General features: G+C 34.3%; 2 protein-coding genes across 2 annotated transcripts; one reads left to right on the top strand and one right to left on the bottom strand.

The window, feature by feature from the left end:
- Positions 1-372: 372 nt before the first annotated feature.
- LOC146145172 (uncharacterized) lies at positions 373-4,025 on the top strand. Its single transcript, XM_083390279.1, has 3 exons — positions 373-483; positions 1,723-1,954; positions 2,208-4,025. Exons 1-3 carry the CDS (start codon positions 374-376, stop codon positions 2,481-2,483), a joined length of 618 nt encoding a protein of 205 aa, XP_083246405.1. The 5' UTR covers position 373; the 3' UTR covers positions 2,484-4,025.
- A 1,490-nt stretch (positions 4,026-5,515) lies between these two features.
- Positions 5,516-14,004, bottom strand: LOC146145171 (uncharacterized). The gene is made up of 6 exons (XM_083389628.1): positions 13,864-14,004; positions 12,405-12,511; positions 7,637-10,719; positions 7,445-7,522; positions 6,987-7,073; positions 5,516-6,371 (listed from the first exon to the last, which is right to left on the bottom strand). Exons 1-3 carry the CDS (start codon positions 13,864-13,866, stop codon positions 9,858-9,860), a joined length of 972 nt encoding a protein of 323 aa, XP_083245754.1. The 5' UTR covers positions 13,867-14,004; the 3' UTR covers positions 5,516-6,371; positions 6,987-7,073; positions 7,445-7,522; positions 7,637-9,857.
- Between the last annotated feature and the right edge of the window lie 1,426 nt (positions 14,005-15,430).

The following is a 15,430-nucleotide window of genomic DNA, read 5'->3' as shown; positions in this document are numbered from 1 at the left end:
AACACTACAGAGCTGTCTGACCCAGCATTGAAAGCAAGATTTTACAGGAAATACCATGTATAGATCCAATCGAAAACCCATGGCTGCGTATGTTCCTGTTTGTATTAAATATCAAGGTTGCGTATTCACTTAGGTAGAAGGTTAGTTGTAGCTAAATATTGAGTAAGTTAAACTATTTTGATTGTTGTGGTGGGATTTAAGTGCTGCGCTTAGCTGTCAGTTACATAGTATGAAAACTTGAACAACCCACAAGGTATAAAATCGACATTGGAGAATATTTAGCCATGTTTCAACCAGTCGAATACCGGAAAAGTGCAGGCTTTTGCTTTTTTGTGATTTCACTTGTTTTATGACACTACATTTACAGGACCACATGCCAAAAATGAACTTCAACAAAACATTTATTGCCTGTGCTTGCATGCTTGGAATTATTGGCCGTGGATTGTTCACCAACACGACCGACCTTAGTAATCGTAATTTGCTGTAAGAAAACATATTTTAATTTTCTGTATATCGTGCATATAGCTGCAAACAATTTCATCTTGTTATCTCTTAAAATGTTGATTCGGATCTACACCAAATTTCGTTTATATTGTTACTAGTGCGATACTAGGAAAGTTATAGGTATACGCTGTCCATCACAGGCGAAATAACCTGGGCATATTTTTGTTTAACTACTAATATGTCTCTAAATATCTAGTATCGAAATAAAAAAACGGTGTTGTGTTCACGGTTTAAGTTTGAATAAAATTATTATACAGACCACTAATTCTTTTTATAAATATAGCATATATCTTATATAAAGTACGCCCACATTTCTTGAATAGGGACTTTTTAAGGGGGCTCGAGCATTGTCAAACTTTTTCGACTGCAATCCCCTTTACTTCCCAAAATATTGCAGTAACCCAATGAATTTTAGTGCTGGAAAAATAAGTCAAAAATTTCTGTACGACAGTTACTCTAACATTTGTGTATTTAAACTGACAACAGGAAAGTCAATGGCCTCCGTAATATCTGAAACCACTAAATTGATTCTGAACCAACTGCCACGGCATTTCAAAGGGCCAATTGTCAAATTGTGAAATTTATTTTACTGCCCCCAGCATAACTGTGCATGAATAGCCTACAGCTCATAGCGACGAAAAACACGTCGTGAAAATATTGCAATATAATTAATCTTTCGATAGCCACTGAGTGAATATAATATTACACAAAACGACTGCGTTACTGATTATAGCTGATCTGTTGTCGACTGACTGGTTTAGCCAAACCAGCCCAGCAAAATAATAAAATCGAGTTGAACTATTTAGCTCTTTACCATTTAGCGAAAACGCTATAATTAGGCCTACGTTGACAAATTTAACCGGCATGCGTCGCTGCAACACATTTTATTCAGTAGTAATGTTAAACAAATTGCTGTAACCTACACTAGAATACATGCCAATTGTTATCTTTCGGTGAAACCCAATAGGCTTGATGTGCTAAACTTCATAGGCCGGACGCTACTTTGATTAATTTGCGGATATATTTTAACAGAGTGATTTACTGTCCACTTCGCATAACAACTTAATTTTTAAATCATTTACCCCAACACTAACTTACTTTTGTTAATAAATCTACCTGAACAAACTCTTTTTTCGTTTCAAACCCAATACAGTTTATTATAATTCAAAAATATTTAATATGTTACTTTTGCCTAAAAAAGTTTAACGTGATTTGAAGGTATGCGAGCGGAAGTGGTATGAATCCCCAAATACCCAAAGCTGTTTTACAGCACGACCGTCCTCTCTTTCACCAACCCCGCTCATACGTTGTTCAAAATAGTCAACAAATTCCCGATGCGGATGACATGTTGGAGTTTATCGAGGAGAGTCTCCTCTCTTACGGCGAAGATTTAATGCAGCAATGTCTAGATGAGGTCGACGTTAATGCACTTGTGGATGTTCAAATTGCAGTAAGGCTTGAAATTCGGACACCCCATTGTTAGACGACAAAAATAGACGTGTTTTAGGTTGAATAATTAGATTGTTGCCACATCTCAAAAATAGTAAAACAAAACTATCCACGTTGACAAATCAAATAATTAGTCAATACAAGCCGATATTCGAACTTATATGATCTAGAATCAGATAGGATTTTGTATTTTGTAACTTGGATTGTCTATAATGCATATAACCAGATAATCTGTAGCTATATGTTTCTCCAAGGAAGTACATCGACTTTTGAAGGGACTCTACATCGCTCTGGGTGTGGGATTTTCTTTCTTCTTTATCGTGCAACTCGGCATAGTTGCATACTTGTGCAACAACGGGATTCGTAAACGTGTGGCAGTGGAATCGTCATTTGCCCGTCGCACTCTGACAATGGATAGCTTCACCAGTAGCACTACTACAAATGTACAAGGCCCAGGCTTGGGCTTGGGATCGTCTGTCGGAGACAGCAATCCTTTCTACGAACCCGACAATCAAGTCTTAACACCTTAATAACGTAAAGCAGTGTTTCTTAACCCCTTTTTCGCGGCGACCTAACTGTAAATCGTATGGTATAACAGCGAAGTTTTGATGACGCAAAATCTTTTTTGTAGATTTGAAAAATACACAAATAGCACACCGAAAGTCATTGCAGAATCACCGAATGCGAAGGACTACATCGATGTTAACACATATGTGTGTAGGTTATCTTTCATTGTATACGATAATACAATTAATATATTCTAATATAATTGATGTGAGTCATGTATTTTGTTTGTTGCTTTAGCAATATCCGCAAATTTGGGATAAATTTTGCTCAGAATCAACTTCAATAAATCTAATAATGTAGACCCTCGCAGTCGGTGATTCAACAATACCGGTCGCGACTTATGGGTTGGCGAACAATATAGCGTTCGCAGTTTACATAGAATCGCAACTGTTAACTACCATTTTTTTAATATATATGCCGTAAACGTTGATTTTAACGTTTTATAAACTCCATATTTTTTGTGCATAGAGTATATCTTATCAATATTTAAAAAGAACCTTTTATATTTTTGTCTGACCTATACTGGCGGTTCTAATTTGTTAATCAGTGACAATTGATCAATTAATGCAGCGGTTCTTAACCTTTGGCAACCTGTCGAACCCCTATGTTATTCTGCAAGCTTTCGTCGAACCCCAAATTTTCGCTCAGTATTCGTTTCTTCCTTCTAGCACAGGGGTCGGCAACCTACGGCCCGCGGGCCGGATCCGGCCCGCCGATGTATTTCATCCGCCCCGCCGACTCTTTGACAAATTAGACACTATTTCAAATACCTTTTGACTATTTTAACTATATAAGTGCGAAAAACGTTCGCGCTTCGCGCGAATGATCTTTCTACGTCCGGTTTGTTTACGTTTTGGATGCTGTCTTTTCAACTAGATCAGCACTTCTTGACCGTTGCGCGGTGGACAGCTGAAGTGCGTCGCGGAAAACATATTCAAAAATATTGGACATATCTTTTTTAACATTTTTTATTTTCGGCAATGTAATAAAAACTTGCAAGAATTTAAAAGAAATGCAGGTATACCAAAAAAAAATCGCGCTCGCTTCGCTCGCTAGTTCTTCCTTCACTTAAAAACGTTTACAAACACTGAGCTTTCTTAACTTAAAATGTTATCGCCTTCCCCAAAGTAGTTTTATTACAATTTTTTATTAGTAGTATGGATGACGACGTGTGAACTCGAATTTTGAACCAAACAAACGCTTTTTTTCACGCTTTGCGCCAACACTTTACTGCCTCATTAAGTTTAAATAAACACGTTTTTAAGTGCGAAAAGGACAATCCGAGGCCCGCCTGATTCACAGTTGCTCTAAAATGTTAATAACACAATTTTCAGTTATCATTTTGTGCGGCCCGCAGAGACCTTTCTGAGTTTGGTTTTGGCCCGCGACTAGAAAAAGGTTGCCGACCCCTGTTCTAGCAACTGAAACTGGGCATAATCAAATTATAAACTTGTATTTATATACGTTAAATTGGCCAAACTTTCAATTTATAACGTTACGTGACACCTTGCCACATAAAAAAGATTCGAATTTAGCTTGAAATAATAGCTTTTATGTTTCAGAGGACGTTCTCGACGAACCTTGAAACATATTTGTCGACCAAAGGGGTTTGATCGAACCCTGGTTAAGAACCACTAAATTAATGTGTAACTTTGAAGACTAAATTTCATTATATTGTTGAAATGCTGACTAAACACGCTTTCGCAAATACAATTACGAGTTTAACAAGGGCATCACATATGGTAAAAATCCAATATTGCGGTAAACAGTTAGGACAATCTCCGGAAAACAGTTATTTCACATCTAATTTATTTAACAAAATTCGTTAGGAGAGATGTTTCGCTATGTGCAAATGACATAACAACAAAATTCAATATCAAGCTGTTTATAGGTACAGTACCTATAACGGCGAGGGCAAATTGGAATCAATTATGGTGTAACAGCCGTGTCGCAAGGTAGATTGTGGAAAGTTTACATTTAATTGTTTTATTTTCAGTACGGTGAGAAGCTAAAAAAGATTGAGTAACAATGTATTACAGTCTAGCTTTCATTATATTCTCATGATACTTTCCTAATTAAAATTGCAACCTTCACCATTGCTATTGTTGTGCGACCTACAGGCTACAGTTCGCACCCTACTCGTTGTCATTTTCGTTTTTATCGAAAACCACTTGGATGCAGACTTCTAGATAATCCTAGTTTTCTGATTCAATGAAAATGCGGCTAATGCTAATTCTAAACTAATTGGCGAATTGCATGTTCGCTCTAATTCTAGTTCTTATCGAATTCGGGTTTTAACCAAAATGCTACTTTGTCCAACGGCATTTTTCTTCTCTCATTCAAAACAAAGAATTTCAATTCAAACGCTTTGGTTGGACGTAATTTTGCCAGTCTGAAAAGCATATTCTATGCTAAAAGGCATCAAAATAAGACTACATAAATCACATATATTTACTTAAATTTCTTATTAGAATACTCCTAGATTTAAATGAAATTAATTGTGAAAAATCGAATGCAATTCTAGTTCAAATTCGTTTTTTTTTAATAATTCGGTAATGCTAATTCTAATCTTTGAGAAAACTCAAAATGATCTAATTATAATTATAATCTAATTTGGAAAAACTGAAATGCTTTAATCTTATTTCTAATCTAAATTTAAAAAGCTAAAATAAATCTAGTTGTCCAAGTCTGCTTGGACGAGTGGATCCAGACATAACACGTGTGTTTTGTCTATTGAATTTCGCAACAATTCATGTAGTCATGAGTGTAATGTCAGGGGGCAATGTTAAGAAAAGTTGGTAGCATGTTTTAAGCTTTAAAGTAGCAGTAGACATAGCGTTATGAAATTATAGTATATATGTAAAAAATTGAACATGGCCGAAAACGAATTAATTATCACTGTCATTCGATTAAACACCAAAATTAAACACCTGAAATGGGCGAAAATGTAACATGTTTAAAAATAAACGTGTTTGAATTTCAGGTGTTTAGACGTTTTGCCGTTTATTCGGTCAGGTGTTTAATGCTAGTATTCAGTGTTTCCAAATCAATTCCACAAAATTTCATTGGGTAAACCATTTTATTGCGCGAAAAAGGTGAAAAACAACACAAAAAGCTTAACACAGTGAAAGTTTCGAAAAATGCAAAACTTGGAAAAGAAAACTATACATTAAAAATTGAAGAGCTTATATTAGAAATGAAAAGAAGTAGGAAAACGGAAAACATATATAATACACAAAATAACATGTTGGAATTGGATACAATGAAAGTGTTTACGCAAACAAAAATATATCTGCAACAAAAATTACAAAAGAGAAAAAGTAAATAAAAACAACAAAAAAAGATATATATGTTTTAATATTTATAATTTCTATACTTGGCAAAATTTTCAAGGTGGGGTCTTTAGTGGGTTGTTTAAAACCATATTTAGTAGTAGTATAAATATCGCATGTTAAATACAATGAAGGCGTTAATGCAAACAAAACTGTGTATGTGATAAACAGTAAAAAAAACAGAAAAAGTTAAAAAAACACAGAAAAAGGAGATATTTTATTATAATATTTATAATTGCTATGCTTGGCAAATTTTCAAGGTGGGGCCTTAATTAGGTGGTTTAAAACATATAAACACAGAGCAACAGGGTGGATAACTTAAATCCTGTGTATATTAACAGGCTTGAATATCAATGAAACTATAACTAAACAATTTGTTCAACAAGTGTTGTTCTTTCACAAATTTAATGTCCGTTCCATCCACTAATATACAAATGCAGAAATGCTGCTGTGCCTACAAAGGTTTGCCCAATTAAGGCCTTGAAGAGCTTTTCTATAAGATGAGTTGAGCATGGCTGCCTAAAAAATAAAATTTAGATCAATATAATATACTGCAATAATTAAATTATACACTGTCACTGAGCAACTTTTTTTTTTACTTGCTAAACATAGTAAAATTTTCAAGTTACCGACTAGAACCACTACAAGTCATGTCATAAAAATATGTTTTAGTCTGTCATTAACCACCACAAAAACATATTATTATGACTTGTACTAAGTTTGTGGCAATGCATTCTTTAAGCATAGCATTGAGGAATGTATTATTTATGTTACACTTTACCTGAATGACAGTGCAATGATTGCGAAACAAGTTCATTTTTATTGTAATTGATATCTTCATAACCCACAAAAATTAAAAAAAGGTTCACCCTACTTTGAAAACAAATTAAATCATTAAATAATTTCATAGAAAAAGGTAATATGTGTTCCAGATTATTGTATTGGACATTATGTGCTATTGAAATTTGTGCTTAAACTAGTGATACACAATCTAACCCACAAAAGTTGCCCATTACTGGGATATGCAGACCAAACATTAGACACAACACATGCAAATTAAATGTATTTACCACAAATTTAAAAATTGGATAAATGAACTTAAGATTAAGAAAAAGAAAATTTGAGTTTTTTTACCTTCTGATCTATACTCTTTTGTTGATTTCCACTTGAACTTTTTCACAGACTTTTATTTTCCCATCTTACACTTTGCAGTTAAAATTCCTGTAAATAAATAAAAAAGTTATGTAAACTATATAATTTATTAAAGGGCCAGAAGCATTCCAAAGTACTACAGATTAAATTTCACATTTAAAGCTTCAATGTAAGATATAAACAATGGAAATGATAAATTAAAGCTAAAACACATATCAAAGTACCTCAGAAATTTTATAGAGATTGAAAAAACATCAAAATTGGTGAAAATGTTGGAATAATATTTACCATATTTTTTTACATATTCTATGATGAAAGGTTCTAAGCAAAAACTTATATATTAGTCAATTTTGTTCTCCTCTCTGGCCGCTACATACGAAATAAAAACCAAATGTGAATAAACTATATTAATGTAAAATATGTAAGTAAAATTTACTTACATTTTTAACCTTAATCGTCCATAAAGCAAGTAATTTTTGAAGTCGAAAAGAGCAATCGGTTGGCTGTCATTGATTGCCCTGAAACAAAGCAGTGTAATCTTAGTATATTTAATATTATTAAATTGTTAAAAGCATACTTGATTGTTTAACAGAAAAATTAAATTTCTATTTAGGATAAAAAAACATACAAACCTTGAATGATTCATTTAATTTAATCCTTTCATAAAGTGTAAAGCAACAAATCATCACGAAATAGTCTTTTACAACTTTCATTGCTTTTGGATTTATGAATGAAATACCTAAAATTCTGAAACAAAAATCCAAATTCAGTTACTTCGTTTTCCAAGACAAGGCTTTTGTAACATACATTTTAGATTCTAAACCTGACAGTCTTGCACAGCTAATAAAACATTATTACTACACATTTATCAAAAAGCAAATTAAAGTATATATGTCACCACTATACACTTTATAGTATTTGTTTAACATAAATGTTAGTAACTCCAAAGCCAAATACACGCAAAACCGGCTTTAACTGTAATGTATAACTTGTAAAAGTTCTAAGCATTTTCTCTGTTTGACGTTTCAATATCCCGCGTTCGTCACAGGCCAGTGCGTTGTTCAGCGGACCGAATCAATTTCAAATACCTTATAACTTTATTTATTGAATGAACTTTATATGACACAGAAAATTGTTTTAAAACAAAAGATAATTACTATAATTAGTTAAATTATATCGTAAATAGAACACTTAATAAAGAATACTTACTGTTCGTCATATGTCAAACAATTTATTCTTGAAAAATATACAAGCTTCATGGCGATACAGCTTTTCTCTAGAAAAAATCCGTGCCGTAGATTGTTTTCATCGCGCGTATTTTCATTGCTGGCCCAATTTAAGTAGGTCATGGCGGCACAAAACCGCACAGCTTCGCTTTGTACTTTGGTATAAAGCTATAGGCAAGCTACATTAATGAAATCATATATTGGATTTAATGGCGCGTTAAGCACACTAACCCGTATATTTATTATTTTAACATAATGCCAAATAGGCCGAACAGATGTTAAGTTAGGAAACCATGATTTAAGTAATTTTGTTTATTGTGATCTGTTACGGCCATATATGTTAACTTGTTAAATATTTGACGAAATCGATAGACGCAATCGTACATAAAACAACCGCTCAGTGCTTTAAAATAACAATACCTCTCTCAACAACGTCTCATCACATCAACATAAATGGCCTAAGCTAGAACTTTGCAAGAATGTATCGAACTAAACATGTCTCACAATCAACGTGTTAAAATATCAAGTGTTTAATCGTCAACGTGTTTAAAATCGTTAATTGTGCTTAAAATCTCCCAATATTCGTTGTTAAACACGTCAAAATATCAGGTGTTTAGCATAAAATCGTTCAGGTGTTTAGAATTTAAACATCAAAATTCAAATTAAACACAAAGGTGTTTAAATTAGGTGTTTAAGTGTTTAGATTTTAAACGTGATTAGACCGTTTTGGTGTTCAAATTTAAACACCGTTCTGACAGTGTACTTGCATACAACTTTTGTCAATGAGTAAATCATTCTATTTCTTCTATTTCCAGGAAACAAAGGTTACACGTATATCACTTCAATTAATACAAAATTACATTAATGCAAAATTATAATAGCTTATAATAAGGTCAGTATTAACCATAAAAGTTAAAATAAATATAACAACCGTTCTAGATAGGTATAACATGAAAAATTAGAAAACTGTAAACTTAGCTTGGCATGTCGCTACGTTTTAGAATTGTCAATGAACTTATCTTTGCAACGTATTTAAGAAACAGTAAACAGTTTAACCCACATATGCTCGATAGGATAATGTCAATCAACATGAGTTAATAAAGTAAATAATACCATTTCAGCGGTATTCACTTTCAAAGCACGGCCACATATTGATAATTGCAACCAGAAAGTCCATATTTCAAACGTATGTGTGAAACGTATTAATTACAACACTTTTTTAACTTGGTATTTTTACCTGTTTGCTACCTTTATAGGCCCGCATTTAATTAAGCTTATTAAAATGTGTCCTTAAATGCAGCTACCTCTCTATATTGTAAAAATATAAATGGCGGTAAATGATTGGTGTACACTGGCTTTTTGCGAAAAAAAATTTACAATCAAGTGCAAACTCGTGCGGCACTATGTGCCAAAGTTACTATAAACCAAAATTTTAGCATCAACCCAAAAATTAAGTTACTGCACTTTAAAGTGTGGTTTTTAGATGCCAGTCTGAAGTGCTTTTCCGGGCCCGGTACCATTTACCTTACCCCATCCTTCATAGACCACTGACGCCATTATGTATGACAAACAATTAGTTCAATGACTTTTGTTCGCTTTTACGCCATACGGTTTACAAAAATACCGGTCAGAACTCATGGTCGCATTTAAATTTCAATCGTGTTATCGAGGTGTACAAGAGCGGGTCGTGAAAGACCTGAAATATCTGATCAGCTGTTTCCAGTCGAATAGCGAGCGCCCTAATTTCTTCACCGCTCTGTGGCAGAGTATGTGCTCGAGTGAAGTTTGTTCTTGCTGGAACAGCCAGTTGCGCCGTGTTTTTTGGTCTACAATCACGTTCCAGCGAAGAGGTTTTGGTACCAATGACGTGGAGATCTGGCTCAGAGGAAAAGAAAGCCAAGTCATTCGGTTTCGTTTCAAGAAGCCCATGACAGTTAATTTGTCGCAAATATCTCCGATCTTCTTGAAAACTGTGTGACTGCCGCCATTGTGGAGAGCTCGGCAGCTTTCGCCGATGTTTCGATAAAGAATATGCATAACGCTTATCCAAAAGTTGCCTTTGTAAATTATCGTCCTTGGGTACAGGTACAGTTGAATCCTTTCCGTTACATTTATCTTCTATTATTAGGTCTTCTTTTACAGCGTTGTTTAATCGCGAGAGTGGCATCAGCTTAACTGCAACATGCCGCGATCGCTTTACGTGCTGTTTGACAATCAGCGACTGTCTACAAAACAAAATCATCCCGCAAATCACAACAAACGAGGATAAAGCGAGGCCAGAAGCGTAAACCCAAGTGGGAACTCGTTCTCGTATGAAGGGAACGGCCACGATAACTGCTGCGCAGAGCAGGAATATGATGCCGGTTATAATAGTGCAAACGCTTGGCCGAAGCTGTGGATGTCGGTTTATATCGTCAACCAACCGTGCCAGGAACTTGGATCGGCGTTGTGTAAGGTTTGGTAGTTTGGATGTCTTGATGACGGATCCCCTGCAACGTTGTAAAAGCAAACGATATGATTAAAAAATATCCGGTAAACTTTATGCCTTGACTCGCTACATTCATCAACATCAGATTTTCATGTTAGAGTGGTAGGCGAACAAATATGAAATAAATCGTTGCAACGCAAACATTTCGTTCATTCGTAAACAATAGGCCCCACGACTAGGGTTGTACTATCCGGATAGCTGTTTTAACCGAGTTTTTTTTTTGTACTATCCGGCTATAATTTTACTGGTTAACCGGATATATACGTAACGTTTTCGGTTAATTTTGTCCAATAAGGAGGTCTAGGTCTACTAAATTTTCGCAGTTAAATAATGTTAATGATGAGTTAAATGATATTAGCTTGCCTAATGTTGAGCAGCTTACTTAATTCAAACTTTATATCCCCATTTTTATCTTGTGTCATTGTGGCTCATAAAGCATCACGTTTATGAGATTCGACATTTAATGGGTTATGCTTACGTTTATAAAATAAATAAACTGTGTTTACAAATAAACTGTTACTGTCAGGTGATTTTCCAATCGTCTATTAACGTAAATTGCTAAAGATCGATAGTCTAAAAATAATAATTGATTTTTTTAAACCGGTTAACCGACTGGGACTAGGCTAAATTACAACTATTCGGATATATCCGTTATCCCGGATTCCCAAAATAAAAAAATATTCCAACCAACCCTACTCGCTACATATTCGCAGTTTCCTGCACTTACGTTCTCGCGCATAGTCGCATTCTCAAATTATAAAAAATTCATTCGTTAGAATTGTTTTCAATTACAGGTTGTGAACAGCACGCTATGTTCGCCAAATTAATACTACAAACAGCATTAAGTTCTAAACAATAACTTAAATCAGACTTTAATGGACGTACAGCAAAAAGTTTGCTTAATACATCTAGCCGTTTGAAAATACAGGAAGGTTGCATTTTTTTTACTCACTGAATTGGCGATTTAAAACTAAGTTTCGATTTTGTACAATTTTAGATGTTTTTGTTTTGGCATGGAAACTTATGTTCGTCTCAAAGGGTTCGAACGTCAAATAGACACATTTAACAACCATATGCTTTAGAAATGTGTGCAGCAAATTCACCAAAATGTTTTATGCGATTAGGTTTTAGATTTAGTGCTTTTAAATCTATGTAATATACTTTCAGCAGCAGTAAAAACTTGGTCTTAGCAAGCAGCGTAACGGTTTGCGATTGATTTCCTAATGGAGCGTAGAATTGCCTACGTCAATGACGTCTATGGTTGTGCGCGACAAGGGTTTAGCTCATGGGTGCACAACCTGCGGCCACATGTTTAGGAAAATATAAGTGTTGGCGACCGTCGCCTACGTTGATACAAACTTATGTTTACCTTAAGCAAAATTGGAATTTTGAAAGTTGTATAACATAAGGCATTTTTTTGTCGGAATAACAACATTGAGAAAGAGCAAGTTAACTTTTTGGATTACCCATCATGTAAATTAGATATTATCAGATGCGCAATTGATTTAAACCATAAGCAAATGTATTGGTAGCAATTAATAAACAGTTTATACATAAACAATTAAGCCTGATGATTAGCTTTTAAAAGAAAATTATAGCGTTACATGAGGTCAAATCTAGTAGAAGCAAAATAAACGTAATATAAACAGAAAGCATGTAGTGTTTATATAAAATTCTCAAACCAACCGAAGGTCACGTTGGTCCGATTTACAAGTGTCCTGTTTTGACCACCCACGAAAGTTTATGTTAGTTCTCTTGCCACTTGTGCCTCCTCCGCGCTGTAACATGGCGTGCTGCAAGGCAAACTTAGAATTATTCTACGTAACTTAAACCAAGGGCTACATAGTCGTTTACAACTCTAGCCCGACTCCTTTTTAACAACAATGGCTTAGAAAACAAAACCGTGCCCCAAACCCAAAACCTCATTCCAGATTAACCGCTTCCGTCAAGTTCCGAGTCCCGAGTCACAATTTCGGCTAAGACTCCGCAGTTCTGGTGGAAGCTGATGTAAATATGCGCACGATGACAACATGTATTTTTTTTATATTTTCATGCTTTAATTTGCAAAAATATCTTTAGTGTAAACAATTTGGCAAAATTTAAAATATTCATCAACCAAAAATGCCTATGAAACAATTAATACCTATCAACAAAATATTATGTACGAAATGACTCCCCCTTCTAAAAATCAAAACAGCTAGTTAGATGGCCAGCTGGTTTCGAATCGGGTAAACTTATGTTGACTAAGTCAAATTAAACTTGTTGTCGATCCAAATTAAACTTTAAGACTGAACAAAAAAGCAAGCATTTTTTGATTGCCAAGAAAATGCCAAAAAAATAGTTACATGATCAAGGAAGCAAAATGGCCATATATAAAATTGACTACTTTCTAACAGCAATAACTAAACTCAATTGATCAATAATTAAAAAAAAACAATAAATTTTAAACATCAAACTTCCAGTTGAAAGCATTCTTATCAAATTACCTTTGCTATGCTATCTTGAAACAAGAAATCTTTTTTAAACTTGCACGAAATAAAAAATTCTGTGAAGTTAAAATCCGTTTTTGTTCGGAAATTGCCAAATTAATACAATTAACTGTCCTTGAAACGCTGATTAATCCTAATTCGCATTTGCATTCAGCAAGGACAACCGGCAAACAAATCACGACCAGAGCAAACTTGTCGTCTTTTTTCGAACAACAAAACGAGCAAAGCCCTGCTGCAGCTTCCAGTGTTGGTTTGAAATTTGTTTCGTCGCTCGGGAATAAATAATTCATCGATTAAAGCCTGGTCAGTGTCGGCGAATCGAGATTATATCACTAACAGACGTGGCCTCTTGCTTCTTGGGGCGATCGATTGATTCTCATTAGACTTGACTTGGAAAACGTGCGTCGTGGGTAAGTACATGTGTTTCGTTCTCGCAAGTTTCTCGTCAATTGGCAAGCGACGCTGTTAAACTTGCGGGGCTACAAGGCGTTAAAAATGAAAAAAAACTAATTTGCATAGATCCGATGTGCTGTCAATGTAGTAGCATGTTGGTGAACCCGAGCAAACTGCAAGGCTGATAGTATTTGTACAAAGTTAGCTAAACCTACCGAAACTGAAATATTTAATGCAACTTCTCGTAACTTATCTGAACTTACCATGTTGCCGTTTCCGAAATGAAATAAATATTTCCTTGCAAGTTGACTCCCGACACCTTTTAGAAGCGTGGTGTGCCAGCTATTTTACATATTTGCACATCAAAAAATAAGAATTTACACTATATAAATAAGTTCCTATTAAACGGCCTAAAAATAATACGTGTAATATTATGTACTAACAACAATTCCAAAAATCCAAACAATAGTTATGCTCGTCACTACATGCTACCGCAGAATTTAAATTTGTACTTTCATGAATTTATAATAAAACTTCTGTTCAAATAAAAATTGGCTAAAAGAGAAAATGCAACAAAAAAAATCGGAAAATAATTTTCTGGCCCACCTAATTTCATTATTTTTATCGACGAACATAAAAATCAACAACCCCATTAAAAGAAAGTTACAGCATGGAAAACGTACAAAAAAATATTTACCTTGGTAAAATTTGACCTAATATTAAACGTAAATTAACAGGATATGAATATATTAAAATAAATACGTTAAAGACGTTTAGTTTTAAACGTTTTAAAAACCACCATCAATTGGCCGTTTATGGACAAAGTGAAAAAGCTGTAGTTTGCATTTCTTACAACACATGCGACACATGTTGCTATAACCATTTATATACACCATTCGCGTTTAGGGGGAAATGAAATACTCCAACGAAAAGTTTAGTGTTAGAACAGTGGTGAACGTAAGATGGAACGGTCCCACGTTATGACGTAACTTTGTAACGTCAATCTTGTTCATTTTCATGTGTTTCAGCAAAAAAATGTTCTTTATTCCAAAAAGAAAGTTATTATACTTTCATCCATAAAGTAGACAGAGGCTATAGCAAAACGTGGCATTACTTACTTTGTAAACATACATACGGCATTTTCAAATATAAAGCCAAAATACAATTATGTTAAAGTAAGATTAAATTCTTAAATATTGTATTTTTTATATATTACGTGGTTCACTCTCCTCTGTATCAAAGTGATATTCTATGTGATAAATGTTATGTATTACGATTTTAAGGGTTAGAGATATTAATTAAAAACGGAATTTTTTTACTCCAAACCAAAAGCGTCAAAATTAAAAAAAAATTACGCTTTAAATGCCTACGTTTTTCATTACAACACGTTCAGTGTGAATCGAACAAGTTAAATTCAACTACAGGTATAGAAATGGTCTCACGGGTCTTATTTTATTTAAAATTGGCACTAAGTCGCACAACACATGCTATGACGCAAACTATGGGGGTTGCCGCAGTGGACTTGATTTAATTGCAGTGTTACACGTAATAAGATAGATGTCACAAATTCCTATGATTCCGTTAGAAACAACATTCGTATGATATAATAGTTAAACAGGCTTTCTGACGAACTTCGTGATGGACACATAAAATTTGTGGCCAGTTTTTGTCCATTTTTTGTCCCGCAGGCCGCGTGTTGCGCATTCATGGCTAGCCTGACGCACAAAACAAATTGTTTTAATGAACTGGTGTAATTTGTAACTAAAATCTAGTTACAGAAATGATCCAATTTTTCTTCCATATTACAAAGTCAATACTTTTAAGATTTGG

The sequence above is a fragment of the Ascidiella aspersa genome, chromosome 5 (assembly GCF_963924565.1).
Source record: "Ascidiella aspersa chromosome 5, kaAscAspe10.2, whole genome shotgun sequence".
NCBI lineage: Eukaryota > Metazoa > Chordata > Ascidiacea > Phlebobranchia > Ascidiidae > Ascidiella > Ascidiella aspersa.
This window is presented reverse-complemented; position numbering and strand designations above follow the sequence as displayed.